Raw genomic sequence first — 24,195 nt, forward strand, 5'->3', positions numbered from 1 at the left:
TCCTTTAGAAGATACTACAAGCCTCAATTCAATTTTCAGCATATTCAAACACCGGAGGATTTATACAAGAATAACTTGAAAACGTGTCACACCCATTGAAGGAAAAGCATCCCCCTTTAAAAGAGAAAATCAAAATACAGGAGACACGCATTAAGCAGTCTTTTACATTGTTTTGTGACTCTTAGGCTGCGCAATCCAGTTACCAAGGAAGTATCAAATCTCATTTTCCAAAGGCATTCCACAAGAGCCAAACAGCTGAGAAAGAAAAATAAGTCAGGCGACAAGACTTTGGTCTGAGCAGGAAGCAAGGACCTTCTATAGTAGAAGCTGTTAAAAAGTGACAAAAAAAACAACATTTGCGCACTCTTCTTCGAATATGCTTGTGTTAGAAGGGCAGAAAAAAACTGCGAAGAAACAGGGTGAATCCAGAAAATAAAAAAAAACAGATGTTGTGAGTAATGAAGATGGCCCACAGATGGGAGAATGGGAAAGATCAGTCAGGTTTCGTTCAAGACAAGCAAAGCCAGACGCACACAGGAGTCTCAAGCCAGTTAATATCACTGTGGGTTAAATGCCGCACGTGCTGTTAGCCTCAGCACTTCTGCAGAGCCTTAATGCTTTTAGCACATAAGCCAGTTATTCCTGGATTCAGTCTCGGGGGCAACAGGTAAGCAACCAGTGCAGGTGTTATTTGCCACTAGTGTGGCTCAGCCTAGCAAGCGTGATTGAAGAATATCTAGCCACCTTGCTCCTCCTTTGTCCCTTTCTCTAGCCTGGGGGACGCCTGCGATCTATTCCCCACTCTAGTGAGAGAGGAGCTCCTCTTCTTCGCAGCAGAGCCTACAAACAATCAACGGCAACGCATTACAGACATGTCTCATTAGGGGTAGGATACTGCACCACTGCAATCACCCGACAGAATCACGGGCTGCTCGTTTCAACATGAGGTGACCTACCTCCCTAAGCCCGAGAGATCCGACAGACAGCACAAACTTTTCAATCAAAGTTCTCAATTTGTCTTGGAGGCTGTTTTTTGTTGTCCAAAATATTTTGCAAACAAACATGAAGCGTGACAGTCCTAGAACTGGGAGTGTGTGTGTACACAAGCTGGGACAACTAATATAATGATATTCTAGTCATCCATTCTCGGCTTTTTTCAACTCCCAGTTCACAAATTCTGAAGGAAGAGAGAGATTCTGTGTAGAGTCCGAATCGGACAGAAATTTAGTAATTTGGCTGACTAATCATAATACTTCTGTACTGTACCTCATTCCACTAAAATACAGCCCAGTACACAAGCAGAAGAAAAATTGTGATGACTCCGGCTACTGACAGATGAGTTTCAACTATATAACTAACCTAGACACGACAAGAAACAGAAAGGGAAACTGAGTACCTGGAAACTACTAATTAAAGAGGCACAAAAAGAGCACTTGTAATAGGGGTACATAGGGGTGTTATATATTGGCCTCAGAATATACAGGGCTGACACGAAATTGCTTGGGTGCCAGGTTCACAAAAAATAAGAATACACAAATGTAGGCACACCAAGACAACCACACGACTGTCACAAGCACTGGTTTGGGGAAGCGAGGTTAAGATGTGCACTGTTCTAGAAATCGGAGAGCTGAAGAGCTCAGGATGCAATCTGCTGGGGAAAGCAGAGGGGAGACTCTGAGCATCTTCATGCCAGCCCTGTACCACTGAGACAACACACTCTGCACGAAGGGTTTCCTGCACCTGTCTGCTGCTCCACGGACTGCTTTTGGGGTTCCTTAGCAGGTTGGGGGGCCTTATTAGGCAATCGATTAAGAGAGGAGCTCCTCCTTTTAGCACCTGGGGAACAGAACATAATTACATCCTGAAACAGCGAAGGGACGGCCAAGGAACAAAATGGATCTTAAAAAGAGCAATAATATTTAGAAAAATACTTGCAAATTTGCATCCTTTATTACTCTCGATTTCAAAACAAAGAAAGAGACCATAGAATTGTTATTTTAAAATGTAAACTAGGTTGTCCTCAATGAAGAAACCTGATTCACAACAGGAGAAAAAAGTTTGACGATAGGCTTTTATCCCTGGCAAAGGAAAAAAGGTGCAGAAAGTCCAAAGGCAAAAAAGAGGGAAGGAGAAAAATTAAAAGGCGTGATCATCAGTTCACCTGTTCAAAATAACTATTACACAACACAAAACAAATCCCAAAACCAAGAGAGTATTGTACTTCAGAAGGGAAATCCACCTTTAAATAAGAGCCATTTCTGTGCTGATTAAATATTTTAGAGCTGGGTTTTCCCCAAAACAAAAAGAGCAGAAAGTTATTATTCATTAGTAACGCTCATTTTAATGAATGGGCTTGTGATTGTTGCTGATAACGACGCGCAGGGGGGAAGGATTCAGCGCTTGCATGTGGCTCGCGTGGCACGCAGGCTGGCTATCAGCCCAGGGGCTGCGTTCACCCATCTGTCCAGAGCGCCTCTCGGCCGGAAGGCTGCCCCCTCGCCAGAGGGCGCCGGAGCCTAAAGCTCTGCACACCCCTAGACGTTAACAAGGGTAAGGGGTTAAAGGACAGTGGAATGAAATGGTCTGGGAGGGGGGCTGACACAGTGCAGAGCTGCCCCGATTCCCGGAGTTTACTTACTTTTCTCGGGTGAATTCATGAGGGTGGCGGAGGATGAAGAAAGGCGTTTGCTGATTACACAATCGGCCTGTTTCAGGTTCGTTGTGGATGTAGAGCGTTTGTCAGCTGGAGGCGAGAGAGAGAGAAAGGGCTGTAAGGGCCTGTTAAAAGGCAGGGAGCAGAGGAGCAAGAGGTCTCTGCTATTCCACACAGAGAGCATGTCCTGAGGCCCTGCGGCTCGTTAACAGCCATCTCGTCACGATGCGCCAGTATTACCCTGAGGTAGGGTAGGGCAGTATTACCCAGAATCCCACATGAACTTCACTACTGCTCTTCGCCAGACGTCTGTAATGCAGACAGGAATATGGGAAGAGCAGTGCAATAACTTTAGCCAACCTGAGTTCTGTGGGGTGACCAACGATTAGGTGGGGTGGTGGGCTGGTCTTACCAATTGGCCTGGGTGTGTGTTTGTTTTGTTTCTGTTGTGTGGTTGGTAAAAAGAAAAAAAGTGAAGCCGTTCAATCGCATTGTGAATTGTTCTTTATCTTATGTTTTTCTTTTGCTCCAAGAAAAATAAAAATTACCTCAGCTCCACTGCAACACACACCAGTACGGCCTCTCATGTTTAAACAGCTCCAGACATGAGAGAAGCTGTGTTACACTTACACATTGCCAAAAAATGCCATGCTAATGCTTACTATTTATAATAAAAGTAACAGCTTTCAACTTGGAGCAATTCTTAAAAGACTGCAACTGTCATTCAGAGGTTTTTCCATTGAAACTAACATTAATTCTACCTTTCTGTTCCTATCAATAATTTAAGAGTCATTTACTTGGAAGACGATGCAGGTGTAGACATCTCAAGTACATATTTATTTTCCCCCCCACCAGTTAAATTATGGCCATGCTTTACTTTTGTTAATAGCAACCAAATGCATTAGCTGGTAAAGAAAAAACCACTGTTTGCCAAAGCAGCCAAATAACATTTCAACAACAGGCTTGAGATTGAAGAAGCATGTGGAGATTAGTGAGATAAAAATAAACAAAAAATTAGAGGCATTAAACCTGTCAACGGCTTTCATTTGTCAAAAAGAAATAAAAAGGTTGTCACAATTAAAACGTGTTTTAAAACATGCATACCCATACAGCACACTCCTATGTGTAGTCGCTTTCTGTTTTGCATTAAAACCCCTTCAAAAATACAGTAAGCAGGGCCAAATGGAAACCCCTACTCTGGATGTTTTCTCGTTCAAAATGACCGCCATGCTGGGTGAAAGTAAGGCACATCCAAGCACACAACAGTTTGCAAGTGATTAGTGAGTTAGTGTGAGGCAGAGGCCTCCAGCCATCCGTGCTTCACATGAACTAATCAGCACCACCTTCTTCCGCCCTCTGAGGATCTGCTGGAGAAGAAGGTACTAAGTCTACAGCTGGGGCTGTCTCAGGATCACCTACACAAGACAGAAATTAGAAAGAGGAAAGAAAGCTACAATTCTGAATAAGTGATTAAGTAGAAACATAATTCCCTTCTGGAAATGGGTTTCACGACAACATAATTACATGAACATAAAAACATAAAATTGGTTACAAACAGGAAGAAGTGAATCCAGAGACCATCCATCTCGTTCGGGAGCGAGCAGCTAATGTGTCCAAGGATTTCAGCCAGCTCCTTCTTGAAAGCCTAAGTATCAGCATGCCTGAGGAGCCCGTTTCTCACTCCCACAAGCCTATGTGCAGAGAAATGCCTCCTGATCCCAGTCTCAAACACACTTCCGGATAGCTAGCTTTCTCTTGTCCTCTAGCTGACATTTTAACTGTGGGTGATGCTGTGCTAGACAACGCCCCTATGGCACAAGCAGGTGATATTACATTCCCTGCATGGCTTCAGTTACTTAGCTGAACGACATAAAACCTGGAGTGGCTTCGACTATTTCAAATCCAAAATAACAGAGCAAATGAAACACAAGATGAGGAAGTTAAAAATTGATTTTATGCCCCATATAGGAGACTCTTTCTCTTGACAGACACTTCGCAGCCCGCAAACACATACAGTACTGCAGCAGGACAGGACACCAGTGATTCAGGCGTTAAGATTCAGCAGTGAGCGGCCAGCGGGCACTACCAGGGCTATCTGAAACCACTCCTCTTCAGCAGCACAAGCACTGCCTGAACTCCATATCAACCACAAGACCCGCAACGAGTGCAGAAACCAGGACAGTTTGCCTGCAGGGCCAATTATCCTTGTTAAGCACATATTCGGAAAAAACAAAAGCCCTCATTCAATTCATATCTTCAAGAGCTGGAACCCCATCTAAATGCAAAAATCGGTCCACTCTCGCATATTGAAAAGCTTCCTTACCGGCCTTGTTCTCCGATTCTGCGGTCGGGCCTCCTCCCCAGGACCACCTCTTCTGCCTCTGCTCCAGCCTCTGGCTGCGCTCCAGCGTGCGCCGCATCACGGCCTCGTAGTGCTCCTGCAGCAACGGCACGGCCAGGCACACAAGCGCCGTCAGACACGGGCACGAGAAACATTATCCCTACTACTGTTTCTTGAGACCCAGCTGAATTCTGCAATCCGTTTTAATTTCAGGCAGCAGTGTGGAGTTGTGGAGCAGTGCTCAGGGCTCTGGGCTTGTAACCGGGAAGTCGTGGGATCGAAGGTGGAGCACTACTGCTGCCGATTTGAGCAAGGCACAGCACACCAGCAGGGCTGTGTCAGTAGGCACAAATGCAAGCTGCGTTGGAAGAAACAGTTAAATAAACGAGCGAGCTTTAAAATGATCAAAAAACAAAGTATAACGGATTAGGTTTTCACAGTCCCTAATCTATGCTCAGACGTCACTCATATCAACAACTAGCGCTGCAGGTGACAAGAAAGCTACAGTGTAGGAGAATGAATCTGAAAAGCCCCCGCAGTGTCTCCAGAGTGACTCAGCCAGGAAGGGCGCTCGCCAGAGCACAAGGCCGAGGGTCTATGATCCCGGGTTCGAGGGATTCCTTAGGCAGCGGTGTCGAGGGCTGGGCAGGAGACGTTTTCAGCCACCCAGAGCCCCCTGTCCTCTGGTCAGCACTGACCCTCCGGTGCGGAGCGGTGCTGCCTGTGATGCGTTAAAAGACCAGTGCCTAGACGGCGGCGTCTGCCTACTGCGCTGTCGAGGTGCTCCGAGCTTCAAACCCACAGGGTGGATAGAACAAAGGCACTGGCAATTCTCAGCTTAGAAAATAAAAGAAATTCCTCTGTCAAGATACCAGTAGGAAGTGGCTTTTCAGCTTCATATATGCTTAATAATCAGTCCCTCCCCCAGTGCTAGCTGTGTTGTGGAAAATGTTTTCTCGTCTACGGTTACTGGATATTTAAAAGTCAAACAGCAACGTTCACGGGCCAGAAAAAAAGATCACTTCACCAAGACCACAGCAGAAGTATTTGCACCAGTGCCCTCTGACAGATGTATAAAAATGTAATTGCCGTTCTTGCTCTGCAGTTCAGAACATGGATATTGCACGCCGACAAAAACTATTTCTAAAACTAAAAATGACTCTTCATAGAACTGATTATTGGCTACACTTCCGTGCAGAGTCTGAGAGAAAGGAAATACTTGAAATTATGGTCACTGCTACACCCACTTGATCATAAGATTTGCGACTCAATGATGGAGAAAATATTTGATACAATTAAGCCTCTTACTTTATAAAGAGAATGCAGCATCCCAGTACGTAATCTTGTGGAACAAAAAAATTAGTAAGGTGAAGTCAGTTTTTTGTTTTTCAGTTCCAGCCAACAAATGTACAAATAATAAAGGTGTGCACATTTTGGCGAAAAGTATCTCTTCACCCTAAAAAAGTGGGACAAGCCCCAGTGGATTCACTCAACTCAAATGCTCTGACTAACAGGTTGAGTTCAGAACAGCTCTTCACAGATCCTGCTGATGTGCAAACATCCTAGACAGTCTGAGGGTGTGCACCTAATGACACAGCACAGCTTGCACTGGAACAATGGCAGGGTGTGGAGCGATCCGCTGCACCAGACGTAATTCTACTGCTTGCAAGATGTATGAAAGCAGCAAACAGAAAGCATCATGTGTATCTTTGGAAGGTCAGGGGAACAATGTCATTCTGATTAATTCATTCCCGTTTTCATGCACACTCCGAGAAATGCACCACATCTTTCTTATCAGCAGAATATGCAGTAAAAAAACAGCTGAAACTATGGATGGACTGCTGATAAAACGTTGCATATCGAGTTCAAGGAGATCTGGACTCCTTGGGGTCAACTGGGATTGAGCAGATTGAGAAACTGGCTTCCTTTCGCCAGTTGTTACAAGATGATAACAGGAGTATTTTACAGATCCAAGTGCCTTTTCAAGCCAGTCTACTGAAGACCCATGGATGTATGCAAGCACCTCGGAATCCAATCGACACCTGGGGAATCTGTCTCGCTCATGACCCTGAGAAGCAGGGCCTGCAGACCTGCTGCACTAGAGTCCCAGCAAACTCCCACTTTGATGGCACACAGGCTTGGATTCCATTCCAATTGCACACAGAGGAAATGATTTAAATACATTCTGCTGGCTGACTGGCTGCTGGGATGACTAACTCCAAATCTGAATTTTTCAGCCAAGGACAAATGAATCTGTGTTTATGGTGGACAGGCATTCAAAATAACAGCGCTGTGTGCGCCCACTGGGGTGCTGTGCAGTGAACAGCATTTTTCAGCAGGATTGCTGTTTGAACACACCTGGCAGATGTCACACAGAATATCAGACACCCACAGGCCATCTAAAAAACTCTACAAAACTTGTAATCCTTCTCAAAGTCATGGGCTCCCATAGCAAGGGACACTGCTTTTTCCATTCACTCTGCTACAAGGGCTGTCAAGCCTGATCTTATCCCATGTCTTCGTCCCAGCGGATTCTTAGTTACTGTACTGCTGCGGTGGGGTCCAGTAAGTACATAAAGTATCGGCTGGATCAGTGCAATATGTTGAGAGTACCCGGTCTTCTCTGTGGGGTACGGGCAGCTATACTAGAGCGCACAGCCTCCCCTACCTTCTCCTCCTCCTGCCTCTGCTTCCTCTTCTCCTCCACGGCCGCCCTGCGCTGCTCCTCCTTCCGGCGCTGCTCCTCCAGCTTCTTCTGGCGCTCCTCCATCTGCCGCGCGTACTGCAGCCGGGCCTTCCTCTCCCGCTCCAGGATCTGGGACTCCCTGGCGGCTGGGCGCACAAGGAGGGGGGGGGGAACGGAAGCTCAGGGAGACGGAGAGACCAGACCGGGGCTCCGCTCCCCAGAACGGGCAAAATCACTTGTCCGAGAGCAATGGTCTGCTTAGCACTAAAAACTTATCCTCTAGGACAGTCCGCCACTTCCTCATACCACTGCCCCAAGCAGAGTGCTAACTCCATTTACACTGGGGGTTAAGGCCCTCAGACACTCGTTACTTGCGTAAAGAACTGGGATCTGCGCACGCTTCATACAGAAAATAAAATACCTCTAGTATAAAAGCGGAAAGAACTACAGCCGGCGTCACACAGGGACATTTAGATGTTTTTGATCATGTGCTAATGCCTTGGCCAATTAAACCATCGAGTAGATAAAAATAATTCTAAAAAAAGACATATAATCAATAAAAGCATCTGAAATGATACTGAAGAGTCATAAAAGACAGATTTGAGATCTGTGCAATCTAATGTCCAGAACACCTAGTCTCTGAAATACGGTACAGGAAAAATACAGTACTTACCTTGCTGCTTCTCCTGTTCCTCTCTCCTCTCCTTTGCCACTCTCAGCTTGTCATCTATCCTTAGTGTTGCTCCATCAAGTACTGCAACACACAAATGCTACTGTCACTTTCACTCTCTTAGGAGCCACGGTCTGTTTGCCCACGGGTGATGTCTGAAAATGATTTTTTTTCCTTTTCCCGGTACAGCTTATGCCTTCTCCTCTATATGGGATGCACTGTGATGGAGAGTGGTTATCTGGGAATCCGACAGGCCAATACTCTCACTGTAAGCTGTGTGGGCACATCTGCCACTAAAAACTCTATTACATATCCGATTCTCGAAAGGATCTTAACAATAATGCTCCATTGAAAGCAAACAGGCACATTCCCCACCTCCCACTGGCAGTTTTTAAATTCAGCCCACTTCACGTGGCTCCATCTCGAGTGACTGCTTATATTCAACAGGAAGCATCAGTCTGCTAGGCATCATCAAGAGTTGCAACAACTCAAACACACAATTCATCTAGAGGCAAGTGAATGGATGCACAAGGAGGCCGGCCCACAGCACTCAGCACTAGGGGGCAGTCTGGTGAGGAAAACCTGAGCACAAACAGCCTGAACCCAGTCCTCAGCCTTAATACCTCCAAGCTGCTTCCCCAATCCTCTCAACATAGAACTAACGGACACATGGTTTGCATTCTTGGTTAACATCTGCGTCCTGGCAAAGCGGACAGTTAAGAGTTACCTGGCTTGGCGCCTGTCTTTGTGCCACCCCCTGAAGTTGCTGCCAGGCCCGGACTGCTGCTGGTCAGACTGCGCCGCTCCTCTGCTTGGGCCTGGGCCGCGGCAGCTGCCAACAGAGCAGGAGAGAGAGCAGGGCAATGAGCTGGCCGCCATCGAGCACAGGCTGCAGGGCCTGGCAATGAGCGAGCAGGCAGGTGTGTTTCTATTTTGTGGGATTGGGGGGGGGGGGGAAAAAGCCATTTGAAAAGTGTTGAAGGTTTAATAAGCAGCACAATAAACCCGCTTTGCAGCTGGACCTCAGCCACTGCAGCCTGGGCCCTGAGCAGGCTAGCCGACTCCCACACTCAAGAAAAGACCGACAGGGAGAGAGACAGCACTGGTGACTCTCTGCCGACAGAGGTGCCCGCGTTGGGCTCATACCCGAAACTGAAAGAATAAAGATTTAAAAAAAACGGATAAACTCAGGTGCTCATTTGCTCTGTGCTTTAAATAACTGGATTACGTAGGCAAAGACTGCCAGACAAGATCACAGATGGAAACCTCCACAACCCCCTGGGTCATGTTTAACAGGCCGTTTAAAAACAACAATTACAATCGACCAGGACCGCAGGCAGGCAGAGAGCGAGGGAGGAAGGATGCAGAAAGGGAGAAAACAAACCACTACAGAAACTGCTTGTGTCCTAGTAACACCCCCCCCCCCGCCCCCCAAAGCGTGCATGCGTTTCTGGATGCTGAGCGGCTCAGCCACGCGGCCCTGCCTCATGTGATCAGGTCTCCCGGTGAAAGTGCTGAGCTGCACACTTCTCCAGGAGCTCTGCGCTGCCTCCAGAGACCCTGCCATCTTGGTCAGATAACCGATCGGGAACAACACCCTGCTCTGCCTCCACTTCCTGCCGTGATGAAGCAGAACCCCACCTGCCCGTCCCCTGACCTACTGGACAGCTCAGCTCTTCAGACAGCTGACACAAACACAGGCAAGGAGGCAAAACACCCCCCGGAGCGAAAAGACAAACATCTGCAGCTTCACAGTGCAAATTCAAGGCTGCCGTCTGAAAATTTACTGTACTGTGTGCGTTTCCGCAGTCCTGCTGATCTACACAGGAAATCAGGAGAACTATAAAATGAGGTGAAGTGGCACATCATTCGCAGGCTGTGGCCAGGATTCCCGAGAAGAGGGGGTGAATGAACCGAACGCCCGCTCAGGTAGCTGGCCTTGTGAAAGTGAGGCCACCTACTGGCTTCTTTTAAGGAACAAGGTCCTTGGATCAATTAGCTACTCACTGCCACATGGGCTAGATTGGCAGAATGGTCTCCTCTCGTTTGTACGCGTTCTGCACCCTGCTGTGGGTGCTGTGGGACTTGCAGATGGCTGTGGCAGGGTATGGCTAAGAGGGACTGCTGGGAAGGGGGCTGAGGCAGGACAGCCGAGTTAATTAGACTGAGGGTTTGGGTATAAAATAAAAATATAAATTTTCTAACCAAAAAAAAAAAAGGAAGAAAAAAATAGGAACTAAAGGAAAGCACAGAAACATAGCGAGGCCTGTAACTTCAGGAAGCTACACACCGCAATTGTTTATAAATCTTCCTGGTCTGTGCGAGATTGTTTAAAGATTGTTTAAAGAAGGGCCCAGGAATCCCCAGTCTAGTTTTACATTCCTGCTGTGAACACCGAGGACAGCCCGCTGTTAGCTCGCTGCTCTGCCATTCCTCAATGCTCAGCTCCTGGAGGGCGTGTCATAAGACAACAAATATTCTCTTTATGACCAAAATCAAAGATTGCATCGGATTACAAAAATGGAACAGCAAAACAACAGACAACAGCTCGTCCTCCTACAGACAGCGTGGTGTCAAATCTATGGGAGCCTCTGCAGGGAAGAGATCTGTTAGGTCACCCAGAAGCTGAGTAAATGAATGAAATGACATTTTGATTACAAGTGAAAACGCTTATTGATTTTCCTTTAAACTTTTGCCAGGGAGCTGCACCCTGACAGCTTTGTGTGCACAGCAGGCCAGCCTGGGAGAAGGGAGACTAATGTCAACACCGGCTGCGTCATCTATAGGCTGGGATCATCATCATCATCATCATCATTACACTTATTTAGCGCTTTTCTGGACACTCCACTCAAAGCTCTTCAAAGGTAATGGGGACTCCCCTCCACCACCACCAGTGCGCAGCCCCACCTGGATGATGCAGTGGTAGCCAGAGTGCGCCAGTACACTCCCCACACACCAGAACAGAGAACAGAGTGATGAAGCCAGTTCAGAGATGGGGATTATTAGGAGGCCATGATTGTTAAAGGCCAGGGGGAACTTTGGCCAGGACACCATGGTTAACACCCTTGTGGTTACTGAGAACACTCTGGGATTTTTAATGACCACAGAGATTTAGGACCTCTGTGTTAAGTTTTTTTTTTTACAGTATACTGGGGCATTAGGACTCAGAGGGGTGAGCGCCTCTTACTGGTTCCACTAACACCTCCCTCCAGCAGCAGCCTCAGCTTTCCCAGAAGATCTCCCATCCAGGTACTGGCCAGGCTCACACCTGCTGAGCTCCGGCGTGTTGCGAGTTGTGAGACTGTGCAAGTGAACGTCTCCTTTCTCGAAAGGTTGAGAATCCAAAGCTCATCCCGGACTGGAAGCGTGTGTGGACCGGCCACGGCATCCCCGCTCTCAGCGAGAAGTGTGCGGGGAAAAACAAGAGTGATAATGATGAGCCCTGCGTCCTGCCCTGTCCAACACAGCCTGGCAATGACCTTTTCAGATCATTAACCGAACCGACTTCAATAGTGTTCCCAATGCTGCTCCTGGAGTACACTTGTCTCTTACGAATGCCAAAACGATCAGAATGATTGATTTACATTTCCTCTTGTGTTTTAGGATTTAACCATAATCTTCCTTAACTGTGCTGTTTCCAAGAAACACAGCGTCGGCAGCTGGTTTAAAACTGTTGCTCCTTCATAGAATTTTAAACTTCTGTTAATGTTGATTCATTTCCATTGAGCAAACCAAGGAGAGAAGACAGTACCAAATACTCTCACTGTGATCTTAGTGCCGAATGGGCCCACTGATTCATTTCTGCCAAGTCATTGAAATAATAAAAATGAATAATGCAGACAGGTTTCATGTTAGTTTCTTACTTAGCATTTAAGAACTGACACAGCTCAGTTCAACTGAAGGGCTCAATGAGCCAAAGGCGACAGTGCAGTGTACTTTAAATAACGTCCTATTAAGAGCCCTTCTAACTCCAAATCCAGAGGATCAATCACCTGTCACCCATACTGGCTTAAATTCCTGACTGCAGGGCACCGTGTGTCATTTGTTAAACAGGACACATGTTTTTTTTTAACCTTTCCCAAAGTTCTTGAAGTGTGTAAACTGAATTAACTGGTAATGATTTGTGGGAGGGAGAGGTTTGCCATGCACAGCTGAAAAATTAGTTTGGTGCAGTGAGATTTTAGGTTTTCAATCTACTAAGCAGTGACGGGGGGGAGGGGTAGATCAGGATGTACTGGATCCAGCCAGGCGGGAGAAATAAAGCTGGAGAGAGCAGCTCAGGTCCCCGTGTGCTCACGCCAGGGAGTGGTTCCCAGGCTGTAACATTAGGAATACTTGCATCTAAATCCAGAGGAGTTTTTTAAGCTTGCAGTGACGTGCACAGGGAGAGTGGGTGAGCAGGAGGCTTTATATAGCCACTCGGGCTTCAGAAAATAAACTTTACAAAGACCCTAAACGCCATCACCACACGATCTTGGCATGGATGCAATCCGTCTTTTCTTCCCCACGCTCTCTCCGAAGACACGACCCGCCAGAAAGGACCAAAGGCTAAACTGTGCAGTGTGGCCAGTCAGCTGCTAAGAAAAACCTGGGCTGGCTAATTTCTCCCCCCTCTCTCTCCCCGTCTGCTGCTACCAAAGTTCACCCGCGGACTGCCAACCAGCCGCGTAGCAACAGTCGCTACGCGGCGCTGCTCTGTGGGCAGGTCCAGCGAGGTACTCCAGATGAGAGCGACACAGAGCTACCTCTGCACAGCTGGGGGGGGGAGAGCAACCTCCCGCAAATAACACCGTTCAAATCTGAACACCCAACTAACCACCTGCTGCACTCTACAGTCGCCCAGCCTCTCTCATTTTCCCAGGGATTTAAACACACAACTTCTGACTGGGCTCCGATTTAAAGTCTAGACCGATTTAAACAAAGGTCTGCTTGAGAACCACCAGGGAAGGGAACATTCATGGATGCAGGAGGCGAGGGATTATCATTTTAACCAAAGCAAATTCCACCCATATACCAACTGGGCAATTTACTGCAGCAAACCAGGCACAGTACAAGGCTCAAGGGCACCACAGCAGAATTCCACCCACGACTTACAGACCCACAGCCTCACAGTTACAAGACCAGAGCCATGGCCACGCACCCACACTGCAGTGTATATTCTGCTCAGCCTTCGTCTCTACTGACAACCTAAACTGAATTAAAAAGACGCGTCACGTGTCCCCTGGCCTCCTGAAGCACGGTGGTCTACCAAAAGCCAGAGCAAGCAAAGGGGGGGCAGTCTGGACAATCCGAGCGCTCGTCAGACCCCTCTTCAGTATTTTTGGCTCACGTGTTAACAAAGCAACAACACTCATTAAATCGCCCTTTTGTAAGATGCCAGGTCCTTCTGTAACACAAAAGTCTAATCACTGGAGCAAGTTTGTTTGAAATGAAGAATTCAACAGCAAAAAGGATGTGCTTTGTCTGAGTGAACATCAAGACTCTGCCAAAGTGAAAACGATGCCGTGTGCCCTGACCTGGCTAGCCCCCAGCTCTGCTCCCTGGCCTGTTGGAGTGACACAGTTACAGCGCAGGCCTGTCGCAGGCTCGTGTCTCCACTGACAACAGCCCAGCCTGGAGCGAACTGTGCAGCCTGCGTCTGACAGGCTAGCAAGCCCGCAGCTACTGTAGCTCACCCTGCACACGGCCTGTCTCTGCATTGTTCTGGGCAGGAAGCCTGTGATCACAGCCCCCAGCTCACCAAAGGGACCAGAACAAAGCAGCCATTTCACTGAATATGCAGGAGGCACTCGAGTTATGCACACTTGGTCTCCGCACTTGGGAGACAAAACAGAGCATCATCAGTGCCCAAAGCACAAAATCAAAAACACATGAATGCATAAATAAATACATCACAGTTTCATGCCAGACTGGAGGACAGAGGCTTGGTTTCCAAATACATTCTCCTCAATGCCTGCACTACTACTGTTGTAGTACCTGTTGAATACCAAGGCATGACTCATCTGTTCAGTTAATATCCACTGTCATTTAATTCAGAGTTTGTAGACTATTTAGGAACACTATGTTCTGTGCTGTTTTTTAAAAATAATTTCACTAAATGACCATAAAGAAATCTAAAATGACCATTCCACCAGTGTCCTTATTGTTTCATAGTGCAATAAGGACGATTGGTTAGTACAGTATATAGATGAAACTGTGATTTCATGAACTAATACAGCAACATTTTCTAATCGGCATTAATCAAAACAAATGCTCTGCTCATAATGTGGTATGCAGCCTATGCTGAATGTGTGGGGAAAAGACTTTAATAAAGCAGCATGACGTTTCAGAAATGCCAGTAATTAAGAAATTAAGCTGCTGAAAAGAACTGCTACATTCGGAGACGATGTCATTAAGACCCATCAGAAATCATCCCTCTTTCTGCATCCTGGGTTTTTGTTTCCTTACAAGTAGCTGACACAAGCGCCGCTAGGGTGTGCGACGTTTCCTGGCCACTGAGATCTGGCATTATGTTAATCAGATCGCACGTCCATTTCTAGAGCCGCTGGTCATGAAAGATTAGCAGTGGCACCAGCAGATACCGTGGTGAATACTGTAGAAGGGGCAGGGCTGAAGGGCTTCAGTCCAGTGCTGCCACACTGATTCTTACTCGACTTCAGAGCTCTTTCTGGGTGGCTGATGCCCGACAGGGCTAGCTCTCTGTGTGGGTCTGTTCAGCTACTGCTCAGCTGCGCTCTGGCTGCAGAACACGAGGACCTTGTACTAATGAGCTTTGCTGGTGAAGAAATCCTCCCTGCATCAGAGTATTCATGGAGCCAGCTGCAGGTTTCAGGATGTGAAACGCACAGGTGTCAATTTAAAGAACAGGACAAAAAGCCAGGAGAAGGCGGAGGCGCCCGCTGCACAAGTCAGCCGGAACAGACATGGTACAGAACAGATGCCCATTTACAGAACACAAGGAACAGCAGCCTGGCACAAGTCCCACTGAGCCGACAACACCCACCGCTGCTCCGGGACAAGTCTTTAAGTTTGGCCAATTTTATAGGTTCATTTTAAACCTTATGCTATGTTGACCAATGGCTTCCCAGCAGGTACCTGTCAGAGCGAAGCCCTAATGTTGCTCTAGGGACCAGGGGGAAGGTGGCCCAGGCACCCCAGGGTGCTGTCTGCTGGGGAAGGGGGTGGCTGATGAAGAGGGCATTATGGAGAATGGGGCTGGGATCTATATTAAGTACTGATCTTTCAATATTGACAACACTGGGCTGTAAGCTGCTCTTCCACAGGTTTCCACTACGTCAGCCCTGTAAACAGACTCGGAGACACAGAGACTCATGGTGCATACTGCATTTAATTAACAACACACTTCATGTTATAGAGCTGAAGTGGTAACGTGGTGCAGGATGTTATTGATGAGACTGGATCAGATAAAAAACGGGCAGTGACAACCAGAGCACAGGGACTAAAACAAGGTAAAAAATCTCTAATGCTATATTTTAATTATGCATTCTTTATTGCAAAAGATACACGGATTCAGCTTTGCACAGAGCTGGACTGTATAACAAAAGCATTTCAAACAAACAGTGAACATATGGCAGATTCAGATCCATCTAGCATGATGTCTAGAGCCAGACAGGCATGTACAGCACTGCCAATGAAACTCAGTCCACGTCACTCTGTTTCTATGACCTTGCCATATTTGCATCTCTCAATTTACATGTGCTATTTCAACAATGAAGCTGCTAAATGACTATGTTGCACCGCCTTGCCAAGCTATATTATGCTATAGATCTCTTTTTATGACTGTCACTCCTCCTCCAACCACTGCCACAACAGAGGTAAAACAGAAAAAAATACATAAGTATACACACATTTACTCTGGTCACTGTACCAACATAGGCACTGAATACACTGCTAACAGATATCTGTACATGACTGGGATATAGACTGCACTTTCCCACATTGTTTATTTTTTTCTTTCGGGCCTTTTTTATTTTGTTGACTAAATGCAGATTTAAAAATGCACCACAAATAAAAACAGCAAAGCAGACTGCGACCTGCAGGTTCTCAGAGCAACAAAATTCAAGACTAGTGCACTCCTGTGAGTAGAGCCACTGGCACATCAAGCAGAGCCAGCTTTTCAAACTAGCACAGCAGAAACACTTGCACGTGCCAGGTTTGCAATGCATAATACCACATCTAGCAATACTGTTCTTTATATTCACTTTTACAGACACATTGGACTCTTGTGTGTCTTTAAGCCCTGTGAACCCACCCTGAGAGGAACTGTTTCAGACAAGAAATTTCAAGGAATTTCATTAAGTGACAAACAGCTCCACAGACACGATCTCCAGCTGTGCTCTTAACCCACCCTGGGTAATTTATTAATGACAGCAGCTAATGTGACATCTAGAGAAAACCTGGTGACCACACAGCAAAGCTGAATAGATCCAGCGTTTTTACCACCGAGCCCTCGAGAGCCGTCTCACACTCCGGGTCTGCAGGAGGCTCTTTTCCTGGCCGCGAGCGAGGGCTGTATTTGCAGGCAGGAAGTGTCGTAACGCGGCTGCCGGAGAAAATGTGCCTGCGCTCCAACAATGCAGTCTTTACTCGCGGGCAGCTGTGGCCTGCTCTCACACAATGGCGATCTGTGAGGGATTACTGGGGATCTATTCACACAGCACTGCAAGGATGAGCGCAGCTCATTAACAACAGGAAGCGGTCATTAGTTACTGGCTAACAAGCATGCTGAAGGAAGTCTGGAGAAGTGGGATATTCATTTTGCATTAGTGTCCCTATCCCGGATTTTCTTAGTGACCGAGTCAGATCAGCTGGTAGCGGAGGAAGGTCTTTTTACAGCTGCTGAGGTCTTGACTCCGTGGCTACATCCTGTTTGAGAACACGTGGATGCTACTTAACAGGCCCCTGCCAGGTACTGATCCCTTTGGCTGACCTGAAGGCCCATGTGTCCACCACCCAAAAGCCGCACAGGGGTTGCAGCCAGCCAGAGTCTGTCCTGGAAGCACGGGGTGCAGAAAGGGACGACATGCCTGCACTGCGCCTAGAACTCATCTCTGCACAGAGGCAGAGAAAAAATATGATAAAAGTCGGTGTCACTTAAATTCACCCCCAGCTGCGCGAACGGCAAGGTTCAAAACGTTTTCTACACATAAGTCACCAAGCTAAAAAAGACGTTCTCATAGTTACGTAGCTCATTTTACCCTTACCTGAATTTTTCATTTTTTAGGAGAGTTTACGGCTTTTATTCCACAAAGGTGTTAAAAGGGCGTCCTTAAATCTAACCGTCTGGCCAGATCCTCTTCCTACACAATGTAACTAATCACTGAGATTGCCCACTGCTAGACCAAAGACAGATCACTTCCAGAGTGTACTTAAGGGAGCCAAGATCGCAAGACGGGAGCAAAAGGAATCAGACAGGAGGTAAAATTCTCCGTAGCACTTTGCTACCTTGTGGTTATTAATGTTGACACCTAGATCAGCCATATCAGAGACATGCCTTCCCCAGCTCTGACACATCGGCCTCTGCTGGGACAGGGCGCCAAGTAGGCATCCGAACATCTCTGCATGTGTGCCACCTCTGGAAATGGGATCTTGGGCTGTCAAAGCTAAAAAAGGGGCCCTAAACTACCTTTTTTGCTCATAGCTGGCTGACGCAAGCAAAACAATTCAACCTGCCGCCAAATAAAAAACGCAGAATAATGAGATTTTCCACTTTTTTTTAATTACTTTCAGTCTCGACATCTTGTGCACATATGTATGGCTACGGCTAACGTTCTTCAAAAAGAAAGCTGTTCTTTTATGGACTTCAGCTTTTAGTCACCTTTTAAAGAATTACAAGAACACGTCAAGGGATAGCATTGTGTATGCTCAGTCTTTATGAGTGCAGTCCTGTTCCATTTTCTTTTTTCTCATACCATCTGCAACAGTACTAAGGTTGCAGCCTGACAAGACCCCTCTCTGAGTGGGAGTGGGTCGAGGAAGCCTCTCATCCTGGGAGAAGATCCCCAAGGCTACTAACATTTGAAAATCAATTGATTTTTACAGTCCTGCTGTACAAGTAAGTTGCAGGTGTTGGCTATGCCAAATGTGGCCCAGCAGGTGCATGCACAAAAACCGTTTCTGGATGTTATCAGGTGAACACACTTACAGGTCCTGCCTATTCTGTGTCTTCTTGCTTCAAGCCACATCTCCATTTCTTTACTGCAACCCAGGGGACAGCACCCAGCATTGCCGGATTAGTCCCGATGCAGACTTTGATCAGGGAGTACTGACTTGATCATTAGGAGCTACAGCTGAGGACATCTGCTTTACATCCAAGCAACAAAAACAACATGGATGAGGAAGTAAAGGTTCGCATGCGAAGGTAATCATCACCTGAAGCTGATATCTGACTGTGATCGCATAGTCACCCAGCACAATGCATTTCATTTCCCTTAGGACCCTATAGTGTTACATCTAGGTTTAAGGGGCACTGTAAAGATACACCCAGTGTGCAATTAAATGTTATAAAACAAGATGTTGAAAAATAATGACGTACGTATCATTTCCTCTGGGAACAAGTCATTCAAAGAAATCCCTTAAGAATCAGCTCCTTTAGTTGTAGGGATGCTTTTGTACTGAGAAACTCGCTTCAGTTACACAAGCAGGACTAATCTTAAAGCTGACCAGAAACCCAAAAGAAGTGGCGTCACGTCAACTGTTCTTAAAAATCCTGTCAAAAAGCTAAATGCAGATGGGAGAGCAAGCAAAATATTTTTTTTTTTAAAAGGGCCCATTAATCTAACTCCCCCTGGGATGAAACGGGCCCTGTATTCTCAGTGGAAAACCTCCACTGTGAAAGGAAAGGGGAAGACTGCTGTGTGACCCAACAACAAGCAGCATCCACAGGGCACTTTTTAAAAGGTACTGTACATGCAGCCCTCGTTCAGCTGAGGACCCCAAAGCAAAGACACATGTGAACCAGCATGGGCACGCTGTAGCCCGGCCCCCTCTGAGCGGAAAGGGGCAGGACAGCCGCAGGACACCAGCACAGCTCGTCCTGTGTAAGATTTCTCCGACACAACTACAGTTCTCATTCAGAGGGCTGCACTTAAGAAGAAGCAGACAAATCCTAGGTTTTCAGCACCAGGGGGGTTTTTCCAATCAGGAAACCAGGTGTCCCCAGGGGTACTCAGAGGCTGAGCCAAGGTCCCCAGGGACAAATGGTTTTAGAACACCTGTATACTTTAGTTTGAAGTTTAAATAGGGGATTCTCACTGGGAGGTGTTTCTTAAATTGTGACTTGTGTCCAGAAAGCGTTACTCTATACCAGCACACTTCTGTGCAACGCGTTACCCCTCTACTGCATGTTTTATTTCTACACACAACACCTCCCACTGGAAAAAGCTGCAAAATGACACTACCAACAAAAAGGCTGCTCGTAAATAAGAATTAATAGGCAGGATAATTAACTGCTCGCATTACAGACTGCTGAGGCAGCGTGAAGACCAGAAAACGGTTCAGATCTGAGCTCTTTTCCAGCAGACATCACAGACCCTGAAGAATTCAGATTGTCAGCTCCTCGTTCGGGAGCACAGTTTCGCGATGGCTCGCTGTTCCTCCGTGTCCCTCACTTCCTGTGAAGCACTGCTTACATTCTGTCACTTCCCACATTTCGCAGGCCTTACGCAGCGGGGCTTCCTGGACAGGGAGCTCACAATGGACGCTTTTAGTTCCTCGGCTGGAGAACTGCAACTGCGAGTTGGCTGCGGACTGAAATCCCCGTCACAAAGCGGACAACCCCAGCAGAGCTCCGTGTGGAGAACAGGGTGTGAGCGCAGGACTGCAGAGTGTCACCCACAGGACTGGACACCTGAAAGTACGATATCTGTGCACAGGGCAGGCTGAGCACTGCTATCTGATTCACATTCTTTCCTTCTGGAGGAGAGCAGGAATATTCAACTGGGATGTGCTTCCAATGCAATATTGACTCCAGTATATTTACTCCTACTAACCGAGATGCAGACTGTATTGGCGATGCTGAGAAACAGCAGATCTCCCTGACCTGTGCTGCAGTGGCAATGCATTTGAGAGCCACACTGAATTGCAATCCTCCCAAGTTATGGTGGAACCAAAATAAAAACAGCTCAGCGATTCCAACTGAACGACTCAAACAATGGCACAAAGGTCTAACTGCACCTGTCTCTGGGACAAGACTGCGAAACATCTGAACGGTTTATTCTAGAAATCCTGAAAATCCTCCAAAATCTCAGTCCTATTCAAAAGGATGTCTGAAACCCAGTTATGCATGCTGTTTTTATACGTTACCTACTTAAAATACCTAGCTATTTGTATGTACAACAATACATCCCCAATTACCGGTACACAAATTTTAATACTCCTGAGGGATGTTATCAGTTCACAGTACTGTACCTCCATGTTCACTGCATTCTCGGAGTGGGCATTACAAAATGACACTTTACTTCTCTGTTCAGCAGCCATCAGTCTTCGCTTGAAAACAGCTACATTAAAAACGCAAAGAATGCCAACACCGCGATGTAGGGGAAACCGCACAGTTTCAAGAAATAATCATCTAGGACAGGAAAGACGAAAACCACCGGTAACATTTCCAGACAGACTCAGCCAGTTTCCTACTTCTCTTGCAAGAGAACGATTGCTCTGACAGGCTGCGTCACTGGACTGTACGGTACCGTCCAATGCGGACCAAGTTCGGAACAATTCGGTCATTAATTCAGCGGCTTATTTCTACATCCCGTTTTTACTCCGGGCTCCCCACGGCACGGATTCAGCTTGCATCACGGCGAGATTAGCCGTGCCCCTGCTCCAGATGGGGCAGGAGCCTCTCGAGTCTGTACTGGCGGTGCCCTTTCTTCGTTTTGCACCGGTATTAATTCGGATTTGGGCTCCTACCGGGAAGGGAAAAAAAATCAAGTCTGCCGTCTCCCGTCTGGCGCCAGACAACGGCTGTCAACCGGCCCCCAAATTTCAGCTCAGTTCTCCTCCAGCGCGATATGTGTCCACAAGCAAAACATCGCCCGCTACGAACCAACAGCGGGGGGGGGGGGATGTTTTATTTAGAATAACTATCATCCCTACAAACTTTTATTTTCAGTTCATTAATTCTCCCTCGGTAAGTTGGTTAGTTACTGAGCCCCCCCCCCGCCGCCACCTCCCCGCCTCTCCTCTCCCTACACTACACTAACTCACACCATCAACCGCCGTCAAACAAAACAGTTCCCAAACCGCCCCAAAACTCGCTGACCCCGGCGCGATTCAAGGACACGACAGCCCCGGGGCCTCTGCCTGCTCCTGGAACACGGAATCGGCCTGACAGTCGCCTCTCGGCTGAGCAATTCTTACCCATTTGCGCCCGCATCCCCTTCAGAGACATCGCGCCCTCCGCCATCTTTAACAGAAATCGCCTTTTTTTTTTTCCTCCGGCGGCTAGGGTGCGCGCCTGACGCGGGAGCGAGGACAGCTGAAGGACGCCGGGCCGGGGAGAAGAGCGCCGCCTACTGGCGCCGACGGTCGCGCACTGCGGGAGATACCAGGATTCGGGGGTTTTGGTTGGGGGCGGGACGTGGGATCATTCCGCGTCTTAAAACTATTTTCTGGAACTGGGGAAACACCCAGCGCCTACAGATAAATGCTATATCCCCTAACCGTCCGTGCAAGTCGCTAACAAAGAACGTTTAGCAAATGCTGCGACGTATTTTGGACGCAGAAGAATGCAACTTGTAAAACGGGTTCTCGCAGCTATAAGATATATTCAGAAGGCATGTCATGCAATTTAATGTGTGAATGTTGTACCATTTGCCTTTTTTTTTTTTCTGGTGCGAGTGAAAGCATTTCTTTTGACATGGGGCTTATACTGGAGGTACAGTGTTTGAGATAACAGCACAGCGCCACCATCGATTAAAACTCGCCCTGTAGTCGCGCCCGGTACTTGGTGATGATTCTGGACAAAGGGGCGGAGCTCGGACATAGACCTCCCATGTGACGGCGACGACTCGCTTTCCAGCAGTTCCGAGAGCGCCTAAGAGATTTGGAGCACTTTTGCTTTTATTAGTAATTTTGCACGTACCCAGCTTCGACTTCCGATGCTTTTTTTTTTTTTTTTTGCCGTGAGTGCTAGTTGCAAGGAATTTGGCAAAAGTGTTGCATTGGCCGGGAATCGAACCCGGGCCTCCCGCGTGGCAGGCGAGAATTCTACCACTGAACCACCAATGCAGGACTGGCAGCGTTGTCTCAGCATGTCGATTTCTGCGTGCGAGTCCTTCCATGCCGTTCATGCCGTCAATACTTAGGTTTACAATTTTCCGCAGTCAACGTACAGCTCGGTTTTCTCAGTAATATGCCCGTTGAAAATGTTCACTTTTTACGTACCGCGAGTGGATTAACTCCTAACATCCTGCGGAAAAAGCTGTCAGCCAAATTGCTGAATGACTGCAGTGTTTGCGCTGTTAAAGAAGCTAATTCAATCACAAAATTATTACTAGCGGTTGTAGCTGCAGTGTCTCCTATCATCGTCCACAGCTTGTTGTTGAAGTTAACAGTGTGCAAATGAGTACAGGTTTTGGCTTTACAATGTGTTTATTGATCCCCCAGTTTAAGGTGGAAAACCTCTCTTCATTTCTTAAAACATTTTACCTTTCTTTCATTGTCTCATCACAATGGGCCGTTGGAAAGTTGAGTGTGGTCAATACTGGGACAGGAGACATTCAGGGAAAGTCAGGTCGCCGCTGTACATGGCGCAGGTGGACCAGTAGGTGGCGCTCTTCCTTCCAGACCAGGAATTCGAAACTGATCCAGCTGTATGGGGACGGTGCTGTAAAGACTTTAACCCCAGTGTCCTGGCTGAAGCCCTAAAGAACACTGCCTGACCTGGCCTGGCCTGGCCTCCTTAAAGATCTAAAGATCTTCCCTAAAGATCTCCCTTAAACTCCCTTAAACCCTTAAAGATCTCCCTTAAACCCGCTAGTGACATAGTGCTCACGCCTCCATCTGCGGTGTCGTGGGGCCACTAAAATTATGCAGTTTACCTACAAGCACGTACAGCAGAACCGCAATACACAGTATGATGGCCAGCGTGGACAGGGAGCTGCAGTTCACTGTCGCTTCCTTTCTCTCCCCACTCTCCTGCCTGACCCCCCCCCACCACAGCCTCCCCTCTCATCTCCACTACAGATCACTTACCCAGCAGCCTGCTCATTCGCTCTTCATGGGAAACAGGGGAACACACACAGCTCTCGGGGTTCAGTTAGAGGCCAGGGGTGCTTGGGAGTTATTCGTTCAGGCTGGCTGTGCAGAGGGCAGGCCTTCACCAGCGCTAGAGTGCAGGGCGGCCGTGACAAATGTCCTATCTTAATGGGCTGAAGTTTCAATTTTGATGACTAAGGGCTTTTTCCTTGACTCATTCGCGGTGTTACAGGCAGCAACCACGCGTTCACCAGCCCGTTCTCGTGTATTTTTGAGTTTTGAAATCTCTGATACTCCCACGACCTTACAGAAAACAAGGGGCAGCAGTTTTTCCAAAACACAGAACTGCAGTAAATGACATGTTTACAGTAATCCTTCCATCTACTGACCTATTGCATGCTCTGAAATGTCATTGTCTCAGGAGGAGGGTTTTTATGGACCTTGACGTTTTTTTTACAGCAGGAAAATGTGTGAGAAGCCAACCTGTGTCACCTAATGTACACCACAGCCTACACAGGCACTCCTTTGCTGCAATTGTTTATTCCCAACAGGAAGCCACAGGTGAGAAAACCACTTTGAGACAGTTGCTGAATATTTAGTTGGTCTGTCCCTCGTTTGTCCTGGGAAGG

The 24,195-nt window shown here is 47.3% G+C and overlaps 1 protein-coding gene and 1 non-coding gene across 13 annotated transcripts in view; both read right to left on the reverse strand.

Annotated features, from left to right (window-relative positions):
- map7d3 (MAP7 domain containing 3) overlaps positions 1-21,848 on the reverse strand; it is a 39,206-nt gene extending 17,358 nt beyond the window's left edge. For 4 of the 12 annotated variants that reach the window (XM_088925840.1, XM_088925835.1, XM_088925834.1 and 1 more), the window contains exons 1-9: positions 21,728-21,808; positions 9,078-9,182; positions 8,354-8,434; positions 7,663-7,826; positions 4,977-5,091; positions 3,997-4,068; positions 2,639-2,743; positions 1,741-1,836; positions 745-840 (exon numbers count right to left, since the gene is read on the reverse strand). In XM_088925840.1, the coding sequence (XP_088781966.1) occupies positions 745-840; positions 1,741-1,836; positions 2,639-2,743; positions 3,997-4,068; positions 4,977-5,091; positions 7,663-7,826; positions 8,354-8,434; positions 9,078-9,182; positions 21,728-21,773 (880 nt within the window). In that variant the 5' untranslated portion in view covers positions 21,774-21,808. Of the gene's footprint in view, positions 1-744; positions 841-1,740; positions 1,837-2,638; positions 2,744-3,996; positions 4,069-4,976; positions 5,092-7,662; positions 7,827-8,353; positions 8,435-9,077; positions 9,183-21,727 lie in introns of all 12 variants that reach the window. The other 8 variants (XM_088925839.1, XM_088925837.1, XM_088925836.1 and 5 more) reach the window with 4 other exon arrangements.
- Positions 21,849-22,526: 678 nt separating this feature from the next.
- trnag-gcc (transfer RNA glycine (anticodon GCC)) lies at positions 22,527-22,597 on the reverse strand. Its single transcript has one exon. It is a non-coding gene; the product is annotated as a tRNA-Gly (tRNA).
- Between the last annotated feature and the right edge of the window lie 1,598 nt (positions 22,598-24,195).

The sequence above is a fragment of the Atractosteus spatula genome, chromosome 9 (assembly GCF_055471065.1).
Source record: "Atractosteus spatula isolate fAtrSpa1 chromosome 9, fAtrSpa1.hap1, whole genome shotgun sequence".
Lineage (NCBI taxonomy): Eukaryota > Metazoa > Chordata > Actinopteri > Semionotiformes > Lepisosteidae > Atractosteus > Atractosteus spatula.